Here is a 23,957-nt window from a genome sequence, read left to right as displayed (position 1 = left end):
CTGTTTCTGTCTTAAATTTATTCAATGTCCCAGCTTCCACAGCTCTCTGAGGCAGCAAATTCCACAGATTTACAACCCTCAGAGAAGAAATTTCTCCTCATCTCTGTTTTAAATGGGCGGCCCCTTATTCTAAGATCATGCCCTCTAATTCTAGTCTCCCCCATCAGTGGAAACATCCTCTCTGCATCCACCTTGTCAAGCCCCCTCATAATCTTATCCGTTTCGATAAGATCACCTCTTATTCTTCTGAATTCCAATGAGTAGAGGTCCAACCTACTCAACCTTTCCTCATAAGTCAACCCCCTCATCTCTGGAATCAACCTTGTGAACCTTCTCTGAACTGCCTCCAAACCAAGTATATCCTTTCGTAACATCTTTCGTATATCTTCCAACAATTGATAAAATTAAGTATAAAGTATTTTGGAGGGCATGTTTAGATGGTTGACTGGACTGATTCAGCTATTGATGCCATTGAAAATTTTTTTTTTTGTCTGTCATTAAGTCCGATCCTTGAAAATGGGGTAACAATACTGGATTCAGGAAGTCTGTTTAAAGTCACTCGGTATTATTGAGCTTGACTGCAGTTAAAATGAGAAAAAAAGTACCATTCTATAGTAACAAAAGCAAAATACTGGGGATACTGGATATCTCAATGCTGGAAATACTCAGCAGATCAGCCAGCATCTGTGGAGAGAGAAACAGAGTTAACGTTTCAGGTCGCTGACTTTTCGTCAGAACCATTCTACAGTTGCTGTGTCTTTTTCCTTGGCCTCTGAATCAAAATGTGTTAAATTCTTTCAACGCTACTTTTATATTGGTCTTTGGCCACTTCCACAGCCTGGGTCTTCCACAGTTGGTGACCAGATCAATATGAAACTGCCAGGGCTTTTTATATAGCGGGAGAAAAGAACACCTATTTTTCCTTGTTAGAACATAAGAACATAAGAATTAGGAACAGGAGTAGGCCATCTAGCCCCTCGAGCCTGCTCTGCCATTCAACAAGATCATGGCTGATCTGGCCGTGGACTCAGCTCCACTTACCCGCCCGCTCCCCATAACCTTTAATTCCCTTATTGGTTAAAAATCTATCTATCTGTGATTTGAATACATTCAATGAGCTAACCTCAACTGCTTCCCTGGGCAGAGAATTCCACAGATTCACAACCCTCTGGGAGAAGTAATTCTTTCTCAACTCCACTCTGTTTATTTAAAGATCTTTGCTCAAGACTGGATGTACTGCTAGCTCCTTGCAACCTATCTGCTTTTGTTCTTAGTAGCTTATCTTTGCAACATCTATACCCACTGAAATCTTAATTTTCAAAGAAACTCTTTTTGCTGATAGAAAAGGTTTATGGACCAAGAGTACTGAATCTTTGCGTTTAATTTTTCCACCTTTGTAACTGAAATTGTTCATTTTTTGCAATGAAAAATGAGAATTAAGATATGAGTTGGAGATGCATACAATATTTTGTTTCCAGAAGTATATATCAGAATTGGTAAAGTCCTTTCGTCAGACTTGTGTGTTTTTGTTGTAAACAGCCCTTCCCTCTTGGCTTTTGTTTTCCACTTATGCTGACTACAAATGTACGTGATCGTGAACTAGTGGAGAACATGGTGACGTGGTTATTTGTTAATTCACTATAATGTTTTGTGGTACAAAGCTGGGCTCTTGGCTTTTGAGGTTTTACTGCCGCCCTTGTGAATGTACAGTACGTGCACTGACGACTAAATCTCATGGCGGTTCCAGAATGTAAATGGTATCTGGAAGGTATTACACTGGACATGGGAGGTCATATCTACTGCTCAAGCGCTTTTAACTGGCTCACTGTAAACCGTTTTAAACATTTTCCAATTCAAACCAATACAGGACTCGAGTGTAAAAAAAATGTAACCGCGAATAATCTGTCTGTGAGAACGTGACGAATTGAAACTAATGAAAATCTGTTGCTCGTGTCGGCAAAAGAGCCGCATCACACGGAGTACTTTATACTGGAACACAGGAACAGCACGTTCGGGAAGTAGCACGTTTTACAGTGCAGCAACTGAACTTTCCCCGAATTGGCACTTCCCCAAAACTGATTTACGTCAGACCCTGTTTTACAAGTTTTTAAAGCAACATCGGTTTTCGGTGTTAGTATTAATGACATAAACTCTAATCCCTGCCCCTCCCCCTCTCCCTCTCCCGGGTGTCGGCTCCCTCTCCCGGGTCTCGGCCCGTCCCCCTCCCTCCCTCTCCCGGGTCTCGGCCCGTCCCCCCCCCCCCTCTCCCGGGTCTCGGCCCGTCCCCCCCCCCCCCCTCTCCCGGGTCTGGCCCGTCCCCCCCCCCCCTCTCCCGGGTCTGGCCCGTCCCCCCCCCCCCTCTCCCGGGTCTGGCCCGTCCCCCCCCCCCCTCTCCCGGGTCTCGGCCCCCCCCCTCTCCCGGGTCTCGGCCCCCCCCCCCTCTCCCGGGTCTCGGCCCCCCCCCTCTCCCGGGTCTCGGCCCTCCCTCTCCCGGGTCTCGGCCCCCCACCCCCTCTCCCAGGTCTCGGCCCTCCCTCTCCCGGGTCTCGGCCCTCCCCCCCCCCCTCCCGGGTCTCGGCCCCCCCCTCTCCCGGGTCTCGGCCCTCCCTCTCCCGGGTCTCGGCCCCCCACCCCCTCTCCCAGGTCTCGGCCCTCCCTCTCCCGGGTCTCGGCCCCCCCCCCTCTCCCGGGTCTCGGCTCTCCCGGGTCTCGGCCCCCCCCTCTCCCGGGTCTCGGGGGCCCCCCCCCTCTCCAGGGTCTCGGGGCCCCCCTCTCCCGGGTCTCGGCCCTCCCCCCCCCCCCCCCCTCCCGGGTCTCGCGCCCCCCCCCCCCTCCTGGGTCTCGCTTCCGGGTCTCGGCCCCCCCCTCTCCCAGGTCTCGGCCCCCCCTCTCCCGGGTCTCGGCCCCCCACCCCCTCTCCCAGGTCTCGGCCCTCCCTCTCCCGGGTCTCGTCTCCCCCCCCCCCCTCTCCCAGGTCTCGGCCCCCCCCCCTCTCCCAGGTCTCGCCCCCCCCCCTCCCGGGTCTCGATCCCCCCCCCCCTCTCCCGTGTCTCGACCCCCCCCCTCTCCCAGGTCTCGGGGCCCCCCCTCTCCCGGGTCTCGGCCCCCCCTCCCTCTCCCGGGTCTCGGCCACCCCCTTCCCCCCCCCCCCTCCCCCGGGTCTTGGCCCTCCTCACCACCACTCTCCTGGGTCTTTCGCAACCGCCCCCCCCCCCCCCCTAGTCCCGGGTCTTTCATAAGAACATAAGAAATAGGAGCAGCAGTAAGCCATACGGCCCCTTCAGCCTGCTCTGCCATTTAATAACATCATGGCTGATCTGATCATGGACTCTGCTCCACTTCCCCGCCAGTTCCCCATAACCCTTATCCCCTTATCGTTTAAGAAACTGTCTATTTCTGTCTTAAATTTATTCAATGTCCCAGCATCCACAGCTCTGAGGCAGCAAATTCCAGAGATTAACAACCCTCTGAGAGAAGAAATTTTTCCTCATCTCTGTCTTAAATGGGCGGCGCCTTATTTTAAATCATGCCCTCTAGTTCTAGTCTCCCCCATCAGTGGAACATCCTCTCTGCATCCACCTTGTCAAGCCCCCTCATAATCTTACACGTTTCGATAAGATCACCCCTCATTCTTCTGAATTCCACTGAGCAGAGGCCCAACCTATTCAACCTTTCCTCATAAGTCAACTCCCCTCATCCCCGGAATCAACCTAGTGAACCTTCTCTGAACTGCCTCCAAAGCAAGTATATCCTTTCACAAATATGGAAACCAAAACTGCACGCAGTATTCTAGGTGTGGCCTCACCAATACCTTTATATAGCTGTAGCAAAGCTTCCTTGCTTTTATACTCCATCCCCTTTGCAATAAAGGCCAAGATTCCATTGGCCTTCCTTATCACTTGCTGTACCTGCATACTATCCTTTTGTGATTCACGCACAAGTACCTCCAGGTCCCGCTGTGCTGTGGCATTTTGCAATCTTTCTCCATTTAAATAATAACTTGCTCTTTGATTTTTTTTCTGCCGAAGTGCATTATCTCACACTTTCCAACATTATACTCCGTCTGCCAAATTTTTGCCCACTCACTTAGCCTGTCTGTCATTTTGCAGATTTTTTGTGTCCTCCTCACACATTGCTTTTCCTCCCATCTTTGTATCATCAGCAAACTTGGCTATGTTACACTCAATCCCTTCTTCCAAGTTGTTTATATAGATTGTAAATAGTACTGGTCCCAGCACTGATCCCTGCGGCACCCCACTAGTTACTGGTTGCCAACCAGAGAATGAACCATTTATCCCAACTCTTCTGTTTTCTGTTAGCTAGCCAATCCTCTATCCATGCTAATATATTAGCCCCAACCCCGTGAACTTTTATCTTGTGCAGTAACCTTTTATCTATGGAATTCTCTGCCCAAGGAAGCAGTTGAGGCTAGCTCATTGAATGTATTCAAGTCACAGATAGATAGATTTTTAACCAATAAGGGAATTAAGGGTTACTGGGAGCGGGCGGGTAAGTGGAGCTGAGTCCACAGCCAGATCAGCCATGATCTTGTTGAATGGCGGAGCAGGCTCGAGGGGCTAGATGGCCTACTCCTGTTCCTAATTCTTATGTTCTTATGTGGCACCTTGTCAAATGCCTTCTGGAAGTCTAAATACACCACATCCACTGATTCCCCTTTATCCACCCTGTTCGTTACATCTTCAAAGAACTCCAGCAGATTTGTCAAACATGACTTCCCCTTCATAAATCCATGCTGACTCTGCCTGACTGAATTTGCTTTTTTGATAATGGACTCCAACATTTTTCCAAACACAGATGTTAGACTAACTGGTTTATAGTTTCCTGCATTTTGTCTGCCTCCTTTTTTAAAGAGGGGCGTTACATTTGCAATTTTCCAATCTGCTGGTACCTCCCCAGAATCCAGGGAATTTTGGTAAATTACAACCAATGAATCCACAATCCCTACCGCTACTTTTCTTTTAAGACCCGAGGATGCAAGCCATCAGGTCCAGGGGATTTATCCGCCTTTTAGTCCCATAATCTTACTGAGTACCGCCTCCTTAGTGATTGTGATTGTGTTAAGTTTTTCTCCCCATAGCCCTGTCGGAATAATGTTAGTGTCCTCTACCGTAAAGACTGATACAAAATATTTGTTCAGAGTTTCTGCCATCTCCATGTTCCCCATTACTAATTCCCTGGCCTCGTCCTCTAAGGGACTAACAGTTACTTTAGCCTTCCTTTTCCTTTTTATATACCTATAGAAACTCCTGCTAGCTGTTTTTATAAGTTTACTTTCATAGTCTATCTTCCCTTTCTTAATCATTTTTTAGTTGTTCTTTACTGGCTTTTAAAAGCTTCCCAGTCTTCTGTTTTGCCCACTAGTTTTGGCCACTTTGTATGCCCTTGTTTTTAATTGGATACCATCCTTAATTTCCTTAGTTAGCCATGGATGGCTACCTTTTCTCTTACACACTTTCCTCTTAACTGGAATATATTTTTCTTGAGAGTTGTGAAATATCTCCTTAAATGTACACCACTGTTCATCAACCGTCATACCCTTTAATCTATTTTCCCAGTCCACTTTACCCAACTCTGCCCTCATGCCTTCATAGACTCCTTCATTTAAGCTTAGTACGCTGGTTTGAGATCCAACTTTCTCACCCCCCCCCCCCCCCCCGGCTCTTGCTTCCCCCACCCCCGGGCTCTTGCTTCCCCCCCCCCCCCCCCCGGGCTCTTGCTCCCCCCCCCCCCGGGCTCTTGCTCCCCCCCCCCCCCCCGGGCTCTTGCTCCCCCCCCCCCCCCCCGGGCTCTTGCTCCCCCCCCCCCCCCCGGGCTCTTGCTCCCCCCCCCCCCCCCCGGGCTCTTGCTCCCCCCCACCCCCCCGGGCTCTTGCTCCCCCCCCCCCCCCCGGGCTCTTGCTCCCCCCCCCCCCCCGGGCTCTTGCTCCCCCCCCCCCCCCCCCGGGCTCTTGCTCCCCCCCCCCCCCCCCGGGCTCTTGCTCCCCCCCCCCCCCCCCCGGGCTCTTGCTTCCCCCCCCCCCCCCTCCCCCGGCTCTTGCTTCCCCCCCCCCCCCCCGGGCTCTTGCTGCCCCCCCCCCCCGGGCTCTTGCTGCCCCCCCCCCCGACTCTTGCCCCTGCAGCTGTACTCGTTTACTTCTCGATGACCCCGCGATGTATTTGGCTGGTGAGAGGGAAGGGGAGGGGGCGTTGTATCCATTGTGTGACGCGATCTGCGGCCCCTATCAGTGGCTGTATTTGCCGTGGAGGCAGCCAATGAGGAACGAAAACACTCTGTGCGACCATACTGGTAACTTGTTTATCTGGTTGACATCCATGGGAATGCTATGTGCTCCGATTGTCCAGAGTTATGTCTTCAGTGGGTGATCATTTCATTACAGATACTATGAAACTCCAGTGCGAGGTGGAAGTGATCAATCGGATGCTCCCGACCTTCGGTATGAGGAATAGAGGGAAAGGGAACCGAGCTGTTCTGTCAATAGGGAAACACCACGATCGAAACATCAAAAACAACTCTGCAACCATTCATCTCTTGATCTGTACCTTAAAAGACAAAGCAGGCTGTAAATACAAGGTGAGTTATGCAGTATAGAATTAGTCAATCAAGTGGACTTTTGAAAGCATCTGGCTAACAATATATTTTCACAAAAAACTCTTTGCAGCTGAAAGAAAATATAGAGCAGTTTTTCACCAAATTCGTGGAAGAAGGAAAAGCTACCATCAGACTGAAAGAACCAGCAGTGGATGTTTGTCTAAGTAAGGTACAAGCTGGATTTATTGATTTTTTTTTTATATAAAGTTTGAATTCAAACTGTTGCTATGTTGGCATAATGTGTCTGTTTAAAAATGGAGATGATCCATTAATGCCCAGTTAGGAGGAATAGTAAGTTTTGAAGGTTCATTAAGCAATTATATACATGTTTACAAGTTTGGTGCTGTGATTAAAGTAGTAAACATGGTATCCGCTTTTCCAGCTCAAATCGGGAAGACTGAAGTCATCCTGTTTGCCTTCCAGCAGAAGCTTGGCACCCTTAAGCTGTTTTGTCAGACTGAACCCACAGATATCGTGCCCCATCCCCTGTCGGAACTATTTTTGTTTGTATTCTTATAGCTATTTGAATAACATCTGTTCCCTGGGAATTGCTTTGTTATATGCAGTTACTAGTTGAGAAAACATTTCAACTTACGACTTTGATACATCGGTACATGTTAGTGTTCCAGAATGTGAAGTTACGTGATGCCACATGATCAATACCTTCCTTGGCTGGTAGTGGGGGAAAATAACTGGAGGCTAGGTGTTTTCCTAAAGAAAAGGAAAATTGTCAAGACAAAATGTTGAAGCAGTTCTTAATAGTTTAAATGTGATATTAGTAGATGCCTGGGAAAAGATTGCCTTCAGACAAGAATGTCCTGAAGGGCAGGGCGAACTTGAAAGATAGAGGTTGAAAATTGGGGGAGGGGTAGAAACTGGACATCCTTTACATATGAGAAGTCAGTCAAAAATAAACAGTAGCCATGATACATTTCTTCAAATAAAGTCGTACCGTATACTATCTGGAATGTCAAAGATATATAGAATGGATGCTGCCATTTTATTATAATGCCACTTTTTTTTAAAATCCTCCAACCTCAACATAAATATGTTGCCACAAGGGAACAAAATAATAAATGTATTATCTATTTATATGTTAAAAATAGTGAGTAGCCACAACATTCCAAAGACGCTGCGCCTTAAGGTGGCATTGTGAGGGTCACATCATGTGACATATTGTTTCGGATTTTGGGGTAGAATTAACAGTGAGTGGCCTCACCGTTATTAAGAAGTAAATCGGACAGAAACTTCCGGCATCTGCACATGTGCAGTTAAATGCAGAAATTAGGAAATTGCTGTCCCAGTTGCCCTGCTGCTCCAGAAGCTGTGCTACGCTGGTAGCTCATAGAGACTCGGTATTAAAATACATGGTACAGCCAGAAGTTGCGATACTTATATGATCATAGGCAGTCCCTCGGAGTCGAGGATGACTTGTTTCCACTCTAAAAGTAAGTTCTCAGGTGACTGAGGAGTCCAGTGCAGGACCTACAGTCTGTCACAGATGAGGCAGACAGTGGTTGAAGGAAAGGGTGGTCGGGGAGTCTGGATTGACGCAGGCTCATTCCGCTGTCTACGCTTGGTTTCTGCTAGTTCTCGGTGATGGGACTCGAGGTGCTCAGCGCCATCCTGGATGCTCCACTTTGGGCGGATGTGGACCAGGCATTCCCAGGAGTCGGTGGGGATGTTGCACTTAATCAAGGAGGCTTTGAGGGTGTCCTTGAAGCATTTCCTCTGCCCATCTGGAGCTCGCTTGCCGTGTTGAAGCTCCACGTAGCGCGCTTGCTTTGGAAGTCTCATGTCGGGCATGCGGACAATGTGGCCTGCCCAACAGAGCTGATCGAGCGTAGTCAATGCTTCAGTGCTGGGGATGTTGGCCTGAGCGAGAACACTGACATTGGTGCGTCTGTCCTGCCAATGGATTTGCAGGATCTTGCAGAGGCAGCGCTGGTGGTACTTCTCCAGTGTTTTGAAGAGTCTGCTGTATATAGTCCACGTCTCTGAGCCATATAGGAGGGCAGGTATCACTACTGCCCTTTAGACCATGAGCTTGGTGCCGGATATGAGGTCCTGGTCTTCAAACACAGTCTTCCTTGGGTGACCAAAGGCTGCGCTGGCACACTGAAGACAGTGTTGGACTTCATCGTCAATGTCTGCTCTTGCTGACAGGCTCCCAAGGTATGGAAAATGATCCACATTGACCAAGGCCTCGTCGTGGATTTTGATAAACGAGGGGTAGTGCTGTGTGGCGGGATCAGGTTGGTAGAGGACCTTTGTCTTATGGATGTTTAGCGTGAAGCCCATGCTCTCGTACGCCTCGGTAAAGGTGTTGATGATGGCTTGGAGTTCGGCCTCCGAGTATGCGCAGTCGCAAGTGTTGTCTGCGTACTGGAGTTCAATGACAGAGGATGGGATGACCTTGGATCTGGCCTGGAGGCGGCAGAGGATGATAGATAACCATTAAACATGCTGGCAAAAGTTGAGGCTTGTCCATTCAAGTGCAAGTGAATTTTTTTAACAGAGTGATAAGTCTTATAGCCAAACAATCTCTCTGGCACTGAAAATTAATTTTTACAAGTGTGGAGCCTCATTTCCTCATTATTATTGGAGATTAATAAATAAATTTACTTTGTGTGTCTCATCGCTTTTTCTTAATCCCATCTTTCTTTCCCTCTCTTATTTCGCTCTCTACATGATTTTGCATTGAATTAACTATTCTAATTTGCACTTCCTGGCTTAGACGCTGTGGTCTCAGTAAGGATTCTTCAATCTTATTGGTTATGGAGACACACCATTGTTTGCCCTGTTCACACAGGTCCCAATCCCCTGTGGAGGATGCCGCTCAATTTTGGTTCTCTACTAACCGCAAGTTCCAGTGGAAAAGGCCACAAAGTCTGTGGGCGCGTGTAAGTGTAATGAATGGGTAGTTTGGGTAGAATGGCCATTTGCTTGCTGCTGATGCAGACTTCGGGCCAATAACTTAAGTGGCACTCTCCATAACACTAAGTGACAGATTGCTGCACACTCCCACTTCCCGGCAGGCACTAAAAACTGGCATGTATTATAAGAAATAGCAATAAAACCCTAATTATTTCACTCACAAGCCATTAATATAATTGTAATTTGTGCACAACCGGTAGAAAAATGTAGGCTGTAGATGTCCACATAGCAACAAAGCTGAAAGCACAAATGTAAATAATCGACAATGGCCCCACGTTCAAATGGTCCATGACGCGAATAGCATAAAACTGCCAGTAGATTCTTGAGTGTTTGTAAAATAACTTAAATCACTCCATTTTCCCCTTACATAAAAGTCTTATCACTACCAAAGCAGAGATTGGAAGCATCTAGAGAGGTCAGCTGACTGCATTAAACCACGCGTCGATCTTCTCAATTGGGAGGAAAGAACTAAAAGGGAAGGTCTGTGATAGGGTAGAAGGCAAGAGAGATTGAATGACAACGGTTGTTATTCAATCTCTCCTGCCTTCCACCCTATCACAGGGAGTGAAATTGGTATACAGATACAACATCCAGAAACCTCGGGACCGAGGCCATTCCGGTTTTCGGGTATTTCCGGATTTCGGAGAAAATCTGACGTCCCGAATCCGGAAACCCTTGGGCCGACTTTCATGAATTTCCGAATTTTGGAGCATTACATCCGACGGCAACCTCGAGGCCGTGCCGGGCTGCGTATTTTTCTGGATTCCTGCTTGGAGAAAGGTATGTACAGCTTAAAAGTCCAGTTTTCGGGAAATATTTCCGGACTTCAACTCTTGCAATCTGCACAATGTCCAGTTTTCGGACAGTTCCGGTTTTTAGAACTCTAGATTTTGGACGTTCTACCTGTGCTCACAAAAGTAAATGGGAATTTTATGAGACAAATGTATTAATGGTTAATTCACACCACATATAGGGCCCAAGTTTCCACACGATAAAAAACGGTTGCCCCTCGGAGCTGGGCGCCCGTTTTTCACGCCTAAAACGGCGTCTTAAAAAAAAAACTCGCGATTCTGGAGCGTTCTGCAGCTCCTCGCCCAGTGGGGCGGAGCCTACACTCGCGGCGATTTTGTAAGTGGGAGGGGGCGGGTACTATTTAAATTAGTTTTTTCCTGCCGGCAACCGTGCGTGTTGGAGCGTTCGCGCACGCGCAGTGTGAAGGAAACATTGGCACTTGGCCATTTTTGTAGTTCTTTGTAGCTGTTTAATTTTTGAACATTTTTTAATAAAAGCACATTGCCATCAGCACTTGCAGCCTTCTCACTGTCTCCTTCCCCCCTCCCCCGTGGGAAGAACAGGCGCCTCCTCCTTCCCCCACCCCCCCCCCCCCCCCCCCTGCGGGAAGAGCGGACGCCTTCTCCCCCTCCCCCCCCCCCCCCCGCCGCGGGAAGAACGGGCACCTCCTCCTCCCCCCGCGCCGCAGGAAGAACGGGCGCCTCCCTCTCTCTTTTCCCCCCCCTCCCCGCGGGAAGAACGGGCGCCTCAGGCTGACTGCAGCATTCTCCGTGCCTGAAGCACTTTCACACAGGTAGGAAGATGGTTTATTTAATCTTTTCTTTGCTTATAAATGTTTATTCAGGTTGGATTTATTTGTAGAAGTATAAATAAGGATTTATTGTAGAATTTAATGACTTCCCTTCCCCCACCTCGTTCTGGACGCCTAATTTGTAACCTGCGCCTGATTTTTTAATGTGTAGAACAGTTTTTTTCAGTTCTACAAAATCTTCACTTGCTCCATTCTAAGTTAGTTTGGAGTACGTTTTCACTGTGGAAACTTTCAAATCAGGCGCCAGTGGCCGGACACGCCCCCTTTTGAAAAAAAAATTCTGTTCCAAAGTAGAACTGTTCTACCTGACTAGAACTGCAGAAAAAAAAATGTGGAGAATTGCGATTTCTAAGATAGTCCGTTCTCCACCAGTTGCTCCTAAAAATCAGGCGCAAATCATTTGGAAACTTGGGCCCCAAGTGTTTATCTTTGGAAATTTACTTCCTCTGGTCATCGTGTGGTTTGCTTCGCTTCTCTGTTGAGACCTACTTGATGTTGGCATAAAGCCTAGACATCTTGGTAACTGGCAGTGGATGCAACATGCCTCAATACCTTTGACATTTGCCAAAATTTAAGTGATGCATTGTCTGTACGTGTTAATTTAGCATTTTAATGTCAACCTAAATTCTATTGAGACTTCATTGGATATCTTTATCTGATTTTTCTTCTGTGGTGAATTTAGTTAACTTCCTATGAATTAGATAATCAAATCAATTATTTATGGGTAAATCTTTCAGTTGAGAAAATAATTTACTGCCTGAAATATTTTTGTTACCGATCCTCCTCCCTATGGACCTTGTTAATGCAAACCTGTAGTTTGCATTCAAAGCTTTGTGTAAAATCATTTTACATTTCGGTACGATAATTTATCTCCGCTGGATTGTCCTGGACAAGTAGTTTAAGTAACCAATCTTGGAATAAGAACATAAGAAATAGGAGCAGGAGTAGGCTTTACGGTCCCTCAAGCTTGCTCTGCCATTCATTAAGATAGAAACATAGAAAATAGGTGCAGGAGTAGGCCATTCGGCCCTTCGAGCCTGCACTGCCATTCAATGAGTTCATGGCTGAACATGCAACTTCAGTACCCCATTCCTGCTTTCTCGCCATACCCCTTGATCCCCCTAGTAGTAAGGACTACATCTAACTCCTTTTTGAATATATTTAGTGAATTGGCCTCAACAACTTTCTGTGGTAAAGAATTCCACAGGTTCACCACTCTCTGGGTGAAGAAGTTTCTCCTCATCTCGGTCCTAAATGGCTTACCCCTTATCCTTAGACTGTGACCCCTGGTTCTGGACTTCCCCAACATTGGGAACATTCTTCCTGCATCTAACCTGTCTAAACCATCAGAATTTTAAACGTTTCTATGAGATCCCCTCTCATTCTTCTGAACTCCAGTGAATACAAGCCCAGTTGATCCAGTCTTTCTTGATAGGTCAGTCCCGCCTTTCCCGGGAATCAGTCTGGTGAACCTTCACAGATCTCTGGGGCAGAGAATTCCACAGATTTATGGCCCTCAGAGAAGAAATTGCTCCTCATCTCAGTTCTAAATGGGCGACCCCTTATTCTTAAACTCTGCCCCCTAGTTCTAGATTCCCTCACGAGTGGAAACATCCTCTCTGCATCTACCTTGTCAAGCCCCCTCAGTATCTTTTATGTTTCAATAAGATCACCTCTCATTCTTCTAAACTCCAACCTGCCAACCTTTCTTCATAAGTCAACCCCTTCATCTCAGGAATCAACCTAGTGAACCTTCTCTGAACTGCCTCCAATGCAAGTATATCCCTCCTTAAATAAGGAGACCAAAACTGTGCGCAGTACTCTAGGTGTGGTCTCACCAATACCCTGTACAGTTGTAACAGGACTTCCCTGCTCTTATACTCCCTCCCCCTTGCAGTAAAGGCCAACATTCCATTTGCCTTCCTGATTACCTGCTGTACCTGCATACTAACTTTTTGTGTTTCATGCACAAGGACCCCCAGGTCCCTCGGCACTGCAGCATTTTGTAATCTCTCTCCTTTTAAATAATTTGCTTTTTTATTTTTCCTGTCAAAGTGGATAACCTCACACTTTCCCACATTATACTCCATCTGCAAATTGTTTGCCCACTCACTTAGCCTTTCAATATCCCTTTTGCAGATTCTTTGCATCCTCTTCACAATTTGCTTTCCCACCATCTTTGTATCAGCAAACTTGGCTACTTTACACTCGGTCCCTTCATCCAAGTCATTAATATAGATTGTAAATAGTTGAGGCCCCAGCACCGATCCTGCGGCACCCCACTAGTTACCGTTTGCCAACCGCAAAATAACCCATTTATCCCGACTCTGTTTTCTGTTAGCCAATCCTCTATCACACGTAATGCAATCTATAGCATGAAATGTAAATTGTGCTATTTTTAACGATCCACATTTCCCATTGTCCAAATGCAAAATAGATCTATTGTGCCTTTGTGTATCCTTTCAATCTATGAAAATAATTTGAAAGCGGGAGGAATCAGATTTGTCCCGAGACGTGTCTTTACAGAAATACCTCTGTCCAACTGTATCCAAGTCTGCAATCGATTGAAAATGCACTTCTTCCATAATTGAAGTTCAATAATGTTTGACTTATTTTTATTTGACCAATAAAAACTTCAATAGGATAACTCCATACAGTTTGTGCAACGATTTCTGTCGTTTAAAGGCTTGTTTTGTATCCTAGTCAGTGCTAGAGAAATACTACCAAAAATGTAGTGTGACTAAAGTGAGCTACATAACACTAATATGTAGATGAAATAAATTCTGTTTCATGCCTATGCTTCATGGACTTATAAAGCTGCCAAATGAGGCTACAAATGTTGTGACCTCATGAGAATTTCAGACTTATTGATGACTTCATGCTCTAGAGAATGTTACATTTATTTAGAACCTTATCCGATCTCAGTTCTTCACACAATCAATTATTTTGAAGTGTAGTAACTGTTTGTTTATGTAGGCAAAAATGGCAGCTATTTTACACGTAGCAGGAAATCACAAGCAGCAGCGAAATAATTAACCAGTCAGCAATTTTTTTTTTAAAGATCATTATAAACTGAGTAAACTCGAGTCAGCTAGCAGTGCTCTTCCCTGGGATGTGGGTGTTGCTGGCAATGCCAGCATTTATTACCCATCCCAAATTGCCCTTGAGAAGGTGGTGGTGAGCTGCCTTCTTGAACTGCTGCAACTGTGTTGAAGGTACCTCCATACTGCTGTAGGGTCTCTTATATTCTTAGCAGTTGACGAGACTCTAGTCCGGTGGTAGTATCCAGGCAAACTTTATTGGCCCAGTTTCGTTCAGTTACATCTTGCGGTTACTAAGAATAAAGTGCACTCTACCGCGTGTTACAGCTTCAGTTATAGTCGTGAGCGTGGGGTCTTCCCATTATCTGATTGTCTCCCTGCTGTTACTGGGGTCAGTTTGTCGACCCCGGACGGCCGCTGGTTATGATCCAGCTGTCCATTGCAGATAGCAATCGCCTTGGTCATGATGTGATTACCACATCATGCCCCTTCCACCTGCTGTTCACTGTTTCGCAGCATGTTCCTGTTATCTGGTCGGAACAGCGCTTAACCCGGTGACTGTGCTTTGGCCCCCAACCATGCTGCAACCTTTTCCATTGTTAGTGAGCACGTAGACAGCACACAGCTACTCGATAATTATAAATTAATCAGGTCCCACAGTGCTATTAGATAGGGAGTTCCAGGATGTTGACGCAGCGATGATGAAGGAACGACGATATATTTCCTAGTCAGGATGGTGTGTGACCTGGAGCTGATGGTGTTCCCATGCGCTTGCTGCCTTTGTGGTAGAGGTCGTGGGTTTGGGAGATGCTATTGAAGAAGCCCTAGCAAGTACACACTGCAGCACCATTGCATCAGTGCTGGAGGGAGTGAATGTTTAAGGTGGTGGATGGAGTGCTGATCAAGCGAACTGCTTTGTCTTGGATGGTGTCGAGCTTCTTGAGTGTTGTTGGAGCCGCACTCATCCAAGAAAGTAGAGAGTATTCCATCACTCTCCTGACTTGTGCCTTGTAGGTGGTGGAAAGGCTTTGAGGAGTCAGGAGATGATTCACTTGCTGTAGAATACCCAGGTTCTGACCTGCTCTTGTAGCCACAGTATTTATGTGGCAGGTCCAGTTAAGTTTCTGGTCAATGGTGATTGAGGGAGAACATTGGCTACGAAACCAGGGGAGCCCCCAGTTAATGCCTTGTGTTTTTTACTATCCACTTGAACTTCCATAACAAGCAGATGGGATTTTGATTTAATATTTCCTCAAAGGGTAGCTCTCCAACAATATAGCACTCCCTCAGTATCTCACTGAAATATCAACATAGATTATCTGCTTAATGCCTGGAGTAGGGTTTGAACCCAGAGCTTCCTGATTCACAGGGAAGAGCGCTGCCAGCTGACAACAGGGTTCACTCTATATGTATAACTATCTCGCCTCCTCGTAGGACTGCTCCTTGGCATGTCCAACGTGGTCATCAACCTGTCCAGGCAGCGGGCGGTCGAGGGGGTCGTTCAACCCGACTGCCTGCCTCTCTTCAGCGTGTCCTTGGAGAGCTCGCGGCCTTCGGCGAGAGGTGGGCGCCGGAGGGACTGGAGTGCACTATCACCCCCGGCAACCAAATTTTAATTTGATTTTATATGTTTTAAAGTTTAATTTGTTTTAATTGCCAGGTTTAGTGTCCCTCTCCCCTTTTATAGGGGGCATTTGTAAAATTTATGATTTTAAAGCATGAATGACCACCTTCAAGAGAATAATAGAGAAAATCCAGGAGGAATAATACTTGGGTTGTAAAGTTTTAAAATATTTTTTATTGTTGCACCAAATTGCACTGAGATGCAACTCAGAAAATACACGTCAAGTGTTTCTATGGTGTAATTTCCATTACTGTAGTGCACTATTTGTCTTGAGGAATAACTGAATTAACATTTCAAAACACAGTGGTCACAAATAAACTGCTTACTTATAATCTTATTACTGTTCAAATAGTATTGTGCCATTGGCTAAATTCAGCTTTTGTTTCAACACATGTTCCACTGAATAAATACCTACCACATTACAGTAGTGCTTCAAGTAGACTTACATCTAACTCCTTTTTGAATATATTTAGTGAATTGGCCTCAACAACTTTCTGTGGTAGAAAATCCCACAGGTTCACCACTCTCTGGGTGAAGTTTCTCCTCATCTCGGTCCTAAATGGCTTACTCCTTATCCTTAGACTGTGATCCCTGGTTCTGGACTTCCCCAACATTGGGAACATTCTTCCTGCATCTAACCTGTCTAAACCAGTCAGAATTTTAAATGTTTCTATGAGATCCCCTCTCATTCTTCTGAACTCCAGTGAATACAAGCCCAGTTGATCCAGTCTTTCTTGTTTTGTCAGTCCTATCAGTCTGGTGAACCTTCGCTGCACTCCCTCAATAGCAAGAATGTCCTTCCTCAAGTTAGGAGACCAAAACTGTACACAATACTCCAGGTGTGCCCTCACCAAGGCCCTGTACAACTGTAGTAACACCTCCCTGCCCCTGTACTCAAATCCCCTCGCTATGAAGGCCAACATGCCATTTGCTTTCTTAACCGCCTGCTGTACCTGCATGCCAACCTTCAATGACTGATGTACCATGACACCCAGGTCTCGTTGCACCTCCCCTTTTCCTAATCTGTCACCTTTCAGATAATAGTCTGTCTCTCTGTTTTTACCACCAAAGTGAATAACCTCACATTTATCCACATTATACTTCATCTGCCATGCATTTGCCTACTCACCTAACCTATCCAAGTCACTCTGCAGCCTCATAGCATCCTCCTCGCAGCTCACACTGCCACCCAACTTAGTGTCATACGTAAATTTGGAGATACTACATTTAATCCTCTCGTCTAAATCATGAATGTACAATGTAAACGGCTGGAGCCCCAGCACAGAACCTTGCGGTACCCCACTAGTCACTGCCTGCCACTGCACTGCCTACTCTTTGCTTCCTGTCTGCCAACCAGTTATCAATCCACGTCAGCACACTACCCCCAATCCCATGTGCTTTAACTTTCAATATTAATCTCTTGTGTGGGACCTTGTCAAAAGCCTTCTGAAAGTCCAAATACACCACATCAACTGGTTCTCCCTTGTCCACTCTACTGGAAACATCCTCAAAAAATTCCAGAAGATTTGTCAAGCATGATTTCCCTTTCACAAATCCATGCTGACTTGGACCTATCGTGTCCCCTCCTTCCAAATGCGCTGCTATTTCATCCTTAATAATTAATTCCATCATTTTACCCACTACCGATGTCAGGCTGACCGGTCTATAATTCCCTGTTTTCTCTCTCCCTCCTTTTTTTTAAAAAGTGGGATTACATTGGCTACCCTCCACTCCATAGGAACTGATCCAGAGTCTATGGAATGTTGGAAAATGACTGTCAATGCATCCGCTATTTCCAAGGCCACCTCCTTAAGTACTCTAGGATGCAGACCATCAGGCCCTGGGGATTTATCGGCCTTCAATCCCATCAACTTCCCCAACACAATTTCCCGACTAATAAGGATTTCCCTCAGTTCCTCCTCCTTACTAGACCCTCTGACCCCTTTTATACCCGGAATGTTGTTTGTGTCCTCCTTAGTGAATACCGAACCAAAGTACTTGTTCAATTGGTCTGCCATTTTTTTGTTCCCTGTGATGACTTCCCCTGATTCTGACTGCAGGGGACCTACGTTTGCCTTTACTAATCTTTTTCTCTTTACATAGCTACAGAAGCTTTTGCTGTCCGTTTTAATGTTCCCTGCAAGCTTCCTCTCGTACTCTATTTTCCCTGCCCTAATCAAACCCTTTGTCCTCCTCTGCTGAGTTTTACATTTCTCCCAGTCCCTGGGTTCACTGCAATTTCTAGCCAATTTGTATGCCACTTCCTTGGCTTTAATACTATCCCTGATTTCCTTTGATAACCACGGTTGAGCCACCTTCCCTTTTTTATTTTTACGCCACACAGGGATGTACAATTGTTGCAGTTCATCCATGCGGTCTCTAAATGTCTGCCATTGCCCATCCACTGTCAAACCCCTTAAGCATCATTCGCTAATCTATCCTAGCCAATTCACGTCTCATACCTTCAAAGTTACCCTTCTTTAAGTTCTGGACTATGGTCTCTGAATTAACTGTTTCATTCTCCATCCTAAAGTAGAATTCCACCATATTATGGTCACTCTTCCCCAAGGGGCCTCGCACAACGAGATTGCTAATTAATCCTCTCTCATTACACAACACTCAGTCTAAGATGGCCTCCCCCCCCCCCCCCCCCCCCCACCCCTAGTTGGTTCCTCGACATATTGGTCTAGAAAACCATCCCTTATGCACTCCAGGAAATCCTCCTCTGCCGTATTGCTTCTAGTTTGGTTAGCCCAATGCTATGCATATTAAAGTCACCCATGATAACTGCTGCACCTTTATTGCATGCACCCCTAATTTCCTGTTTGATGCCCTCCCCAACATCACTACTACTGTATGGAGGTCTGTACACAACTCCCACTAACGTTTTTTGCCCTTTGGTGTTCTGCAGCTCTACCCATATAGATTCCACATCATCCAAGCTAATGTCCTTCCTAACTATTGCATTAATCTCCTCTTCAACCAGCAATGCTACCCCACCTCCTTTTCCTTTTATTCTATCCTTCCTGAATGTTGAATACCCTTGGATGTTGAGTTCCCAGCCCTGATCATCCTGAAGCCACCTCTCTGTAATCCCAATCACATCATATCTGTTAATATCTATTTGCACAGATAATTCATCCACCTTATTACGGATACTCCTTACATTAAGACACAAAGCCTTCAGACTTGTTTTTTTTTAACACCTTTTGTCTTTTTAGAATTATGATGTAGTGTGGCCCTTTTTGTTTCTTGCCTTTGTTTACTCGGCCTTCCACTATTGCTTTTTACCTTTCTACCATCTGTTTCTGACTCCATATTACTTCGCCCTGTCTCGCTGCATAGGTTCCCATCCCCCTGCCATATTAGTTTAAACACTCCCGAACTGCATTAGCAATTGTTACCCCTAGGACATCAGTTCTGGTCCTGCCCAAGTGCAGACTGTCCCTTTTGTACAGGTCCCACTTCCCCTAGAAATTATTCTAATGTCCCAGGAATTTGAATCCCTCCCTCTTGCACCACTGCTCAAGCCACATATTTATTCTAACTATCCTGATCCCTCTACTCTGATTAGCACGTGACACTGGTAGCAATCCAAAGATTACTACCTTTGAGGTCCTACTTTTTAATTTAACTCCTAGCTTCCTAAATTCAGCTTGTAGGACCTCTTCCCGCTTCATTGGTACCTATTTAAAGCAGGATGAATACTAAACCGATCACCAGTAATTCTATTCTTAAATAGTGTGAATGTGTAAAGGTCAGTTACACTTTAATTGTCTTCATGTAAATGTATAGAACATTTGGTCCCATGTTAATAGCTGTGGTTGACATTTTTTGTGACTTGGATATGTTTGATGTTACATGCTTCTAATGAGAAACTGTTGAATTATTCTACTCTAGCTGACTCTTTACAGAAGCACATTTTTACAGAAAGTACATTCTAGCAAGGGATGATTTAAAGGTTGGCTGTAGCTTTGTGTTTTCTAATAAGGGAGACCCAAATGATATACTCTTGTCAGCAATGTTAGAGTGAGAGTCTGTTGTATTTTCTGGGAGAATAATTATCTGGTACAGCACAGCTCCGTATGGTAAAATGGAAATGCCTAACAAAAAAGGTTACTTTCTATGTATAACAATGCAATGTAAACCATTAACAGGTATTTCATAATGTGCTGAAATATGTTTTCTGTTGTTAACAGGCAGATGTCAATAATTTGAAGAACTTCCTTTCTGCTTTAAGGCTGGCTCACCGAGATAGTGAAATAGACACTATACCATTGTCCAACCTGGCTCCAGCTAAGACCTCTGAGGTTGAAAAGCCAAAAGCCAAAATGGTAATCACATCCAGAAAGGATTATCCTCTCACCACAAACTTCCCTTACTCTCTAGAATTTCTGCAGGTGTCCTACTGCAAACTAGCACGTGTGGATATGCGTATGCTTTGCCTTAGAAGACTGCGGAAGCTGGATCTTAGCAATAACCACATACGCAAACTTCCAGCTACCATCGGGGATCTTGCCTGCCTGTCTGAACTTGTTTTGCACAATAACCACTTGGAGACATTCAGTGTTGCATTGTGTAGCTCCACATTGCAGAAATCACTGCAGTTTTTGGACTTGAGCCACAACAGATTACGTGCACTGCCTGTTCAGTTCTGTGAACTGCATGAACTCATTAATCTAAAACTTGATGACAATGAGTTACTCCAGCTTCCTTACAAGATTGGACAGCTAACTAAACTGCGCTTCCTCTCAGCAGCGCGCAACAAATTGCCTTATCTTCCGTGTGATTTCCAGAGGTTGTGCCTTGAGAATGTGGATCTATTTGGAAACCTTTTTGAACAGCCTAATCTTCTGGCTCCGACAATTCAGCTGCAGATTCCAATGACCCTGTTGGAGATTGCAGCAAGAGCAATGGTAAATTACAGGTAAGGGATTTTAACGCACACAAATAAAATAGATGCAGCATTTAATAATGGGTCTGCCCATTAGCCTAGCAGCAGCAGCATTACTGGGTTTCAAGTCTGCAGATTTAGTAAAAGCTGACCACAATATAAATGTGTTCCCCTTGTACTTGGCCAAGTACAGGATGATCAGTATTGCAACACAGGGAGCACATCAAACTACAGATATAACTGATTGCTTTTGAGCTGCTCTCTCCTGTTGAATCGCAGCCGAATGATTCACAGAATTCTGTTACTTCTCTGCAATCTATAATGTTGATTTTAAATGCATATTTACTTTGAGAGAAGTTATTTTAACTGGCAATTTTAAAATAAGCACCAAAATAGCCTTGTCTGTGGATGGTGCTTCAGGAATAAAAATTAACAAAGAATTTTACTTAAAATCCAGCGCAAAATTGATTATTTTACTATTACGGTTTTTTTTAAACCCTTCCAGCTTGGAAGAAGAATCTGCACTAATATTTTGCTCCCAAATATCTCCCACAATACATTCCATCCAGTAGGTGCTGACATATATTTTAGGTATAGTTTCATAGATGTCAGCAACTTTCTAATACCTATCCAATTGGATTGACAGCAATTTGACTTTCAACTATGGGAGGAACCAGAGCTGACCATATTTCTGTCCTCGCTGATGTTTACACATGTATATTTTCCAGCAGAAGTCACTGGGCAGCAATTAGGATTTGAGAAGTCTGGTTGATTTCCATATCTCCCTCCAACCCATCCTTTCCATCAGTTAAAGTTGAGGGTCTCGAGACAAATTGTCTGCAATGTCACCCTAGCTGAGATCAGCTAACACAACCTAGACCTGGGATCTTCCTTGTGATGCCACTGACTGACAAAGCTGTTGGAGCTCCCAGAGTCAGGAGTTTAGTAGGCTTTGCCAAACTTGAAGTGCATTTTTACATTGAGAATTGTTGGTTTCTCCCTTGCCCAAGGTAAATGCTGTGTGCCAACAAACCAATGCGGGGGAGTTTGAATACTGGAGAAAGCTTGGATTCAAACCCATGATTTGGATGGGAATCGGACATTCAAATGGTACAGATATTGAGTTGCTTCAAAGTAACATTTTTTGCATATATTAAAAAAATACAGAAAGCAAAAATGACAATCTGTTGCTGCAATAATTTGCTATCTCAGCAGCACTTTGCACCCTATTATGTAAACATGTAACAATGTGTGGAAGCTTAGAATAAGTGTTGTATTCAACTTTGTGACTTATTCAATGCACTGTCAATTATACCCATCAATTAAATGGCCTGGAATGGAGTCCAGTTATGGCTGAGACTTGGTTATTTTACATCTTGTATGTGCTTTAGATCTTTTAATGTCTTACCTTTTTAACTAATTGCATTTTTTTTCTTGTAAAGGATTGCTTATGGGCCAAATATCCTTCCAGCTCATCTATGTCAAGATCTGGATTTGACTAAAACATGCCTTTGCAGAAGACCTTGCCTGAACTCTTTCATTCAAGTGGTTGTAAATCTGAATTTGCATCAGGTCTCCCATACTGTGGTCCTTGTGGACAACATGGGTGGCACTGAGGCCCCAATTCTCTGTTATTTCTGTTCGTTAACTTGTTACTCAGAGTTCCTTGACAAGTATCAACAACGCAACAGATGATCAGTGTGAAATACTGTAACTAAATGGTAGGTTGCAGAATATTTCCCAAATGTATTAATGTTAGGAATTTGTATTGATTTAAGAGATAAGCAGAGACCTCAATGTACACGACGGCTGTTATCCAACATATCCAGCATCGGTGTGTACTCCTGTGGTGGATGAAATTTAACAAAATGTACATTTTAAGAACACTACTACAAACTATGAACTCCAAATCAGCAAGTGGGTATTGCAGTCTTGCTGGGAGGAAACTTGAAACTTGAAACTGTTTACGTTTTAAGTTTTGAGTTGAAATGATGTTCAGCAGTTCGGGTACTATATTTTGTAATCTTGGGACACTTTTATTAAGCCTGTTTGACAGGAAAATTAGTGTTTAAAAATGCTTGCAATACTTTTTTAAGAATAAAATTTAAGTGGATCTTGAGACTGTATATAGATTAAGTCACGCATAACTAAAGTTTATACAAGGCAGCACAACAACAGTCAATGTATATAGATCACTGGGTGTCTCACTTTCCTACAGCAGCGTTTAAACCTGAAGTATACAGTTGTTTTTTTTATTGACAAGACTGTAATGTATAAGAAATTTGTTCCCTTGAATGTGGCATTTTCATTTATATTTAATAAAAATTAACTTAATAATTTGGTGTTGTGTCCATTAAAATTACACCAGACAGACCAATATTAATACAAGATATAATTCTTGGAAATGTTTACATTTTAATTATTTTTGCAATTTTGTTTCAGCACCAAAAATGATTTTCTATAAAAGTAAAATGTGTTGCTTCTTGTCATTTAGATGGGTTGAGAATTTACTCAATGGAGTTAGTAGACCCTAGTTTCAAGACCTCAAACATTCTGTACTTTCTAGTTCAAGCAGCACCTGTGGTTATACTATGATTGTATCATGTGATCTTGCGTGAATCAGTGCTTCTCTGCACTTGACTAATAGAAGGACTTGTTTCACCATCAACGCTGTCAACTCTGCACAGTTCTTAAATGTGAGCTTTTCAACCACAAGTTATATCGGCACCACTTCCTGTCAAAAAAATCAAAATCATGTTTGATTTTCGGCCCATTTTCTCTTAAGATTCCTTGGATTCGCTGGCAGTCTAAGAGAACGGTAGCATAGTGGTAATGTTATTGGACTAGTAATCCAGAGGCCTGGACTAATAACCCTGGGTTCAAATCCCACCACGGTAGCTGGGGAATTTAAATTCAGTTAATTAATTAAGTCTGCAATAAAAGGCTAGTATCAGTAATAGTGACTATGTAACTATCGGATTATCGTAAAAACCCATCTGGTTCCTTTTAAGGAAGGAAATCTGCCTTCCTTTCCTGGTCTGGCCTATGTGACTCCAGACTCTCAGCAATGTGCTTACGAACATAAGAAATAGGAGCACGAGTAGGCCATCTGGCTCCTTCATTTAATATCATGGCTGATCTGATCGTGGACTCAGCTCCACTTCCCTGCCCGCTCCCCTTAACCCTTTATTCCCTTATCGCTCAAAAATCTATCTATCTCCGCCTTAAATATATTCAATGACACAGCTC

General features: G+C 44.7%; 1 protein-coding gene across 4 annotated transcripts in view; it reads left to right on the top strand.

Annotated features, from left to right (window-relative positions):
- Positions 1 to 23,045, top strand: part of lrr1 (leucine rich repeat protein 1) — a 30,786-nt gene extending 7,741 nt beyond the window's left edge. For 2 of the 4 annotated variants that reach the window (XM_070879402.1, XM_070879403.1), the window contains 4 exons: positions 6,398 to 6,591; positions 6,680 to 6,778; positions 20,014 to 20,741; positions 22,151 to 23,045. In XM_070879402.1, the coding sequence (XP_070735503.1) occupies positions 6,403 to 6,591; positions 6,680 to 6,778; positions 20,014 to 20,741; positions 22,151 to 22,403 (1,269 nt within the window). In that variant the 5' untranslated portion in view covers positions 6,398 to 6,402 and the 3' untranslated portion in view covers positions 22,404 to 23,045. Of the gene's footprint in view, positions 1 to 6,178; positions 6,307 to 6,397; positions 6,592 to 6,679; positions 6,779 to 20,013; positions 20,742 to 21,718; positions 21,819 to 22,150 lie in introns of those variants that run through there. The other 2 variants (XR_011593134.1, XM_070879401.1) reach the window with 2 other exon arrangements.
- Positions 23,046 to 23,957: the final 912 nt, after the last annotated feature.

This window comes from Pristiophorus japonicus, chromosome 4 (genome assembly GCF_044704955.1).
Source record: "Pristiophorus japonicus isolate sPriJap1 chromosome 4, sPriJap1.hap1, whole genome shotgun sequence".
Classification (NCBI taxonomy): domain Eukaryota; kingdom Metazoa; phylum Chordata; class Chondrichthyes; family Pristiophoridae; genus Pristiophorus; species Pristiophorus japonicus.
Note: the sequence above shows the minus strand (reverse complement) of the source record. Positions and strands in the feature narration are given on the sequence as shown.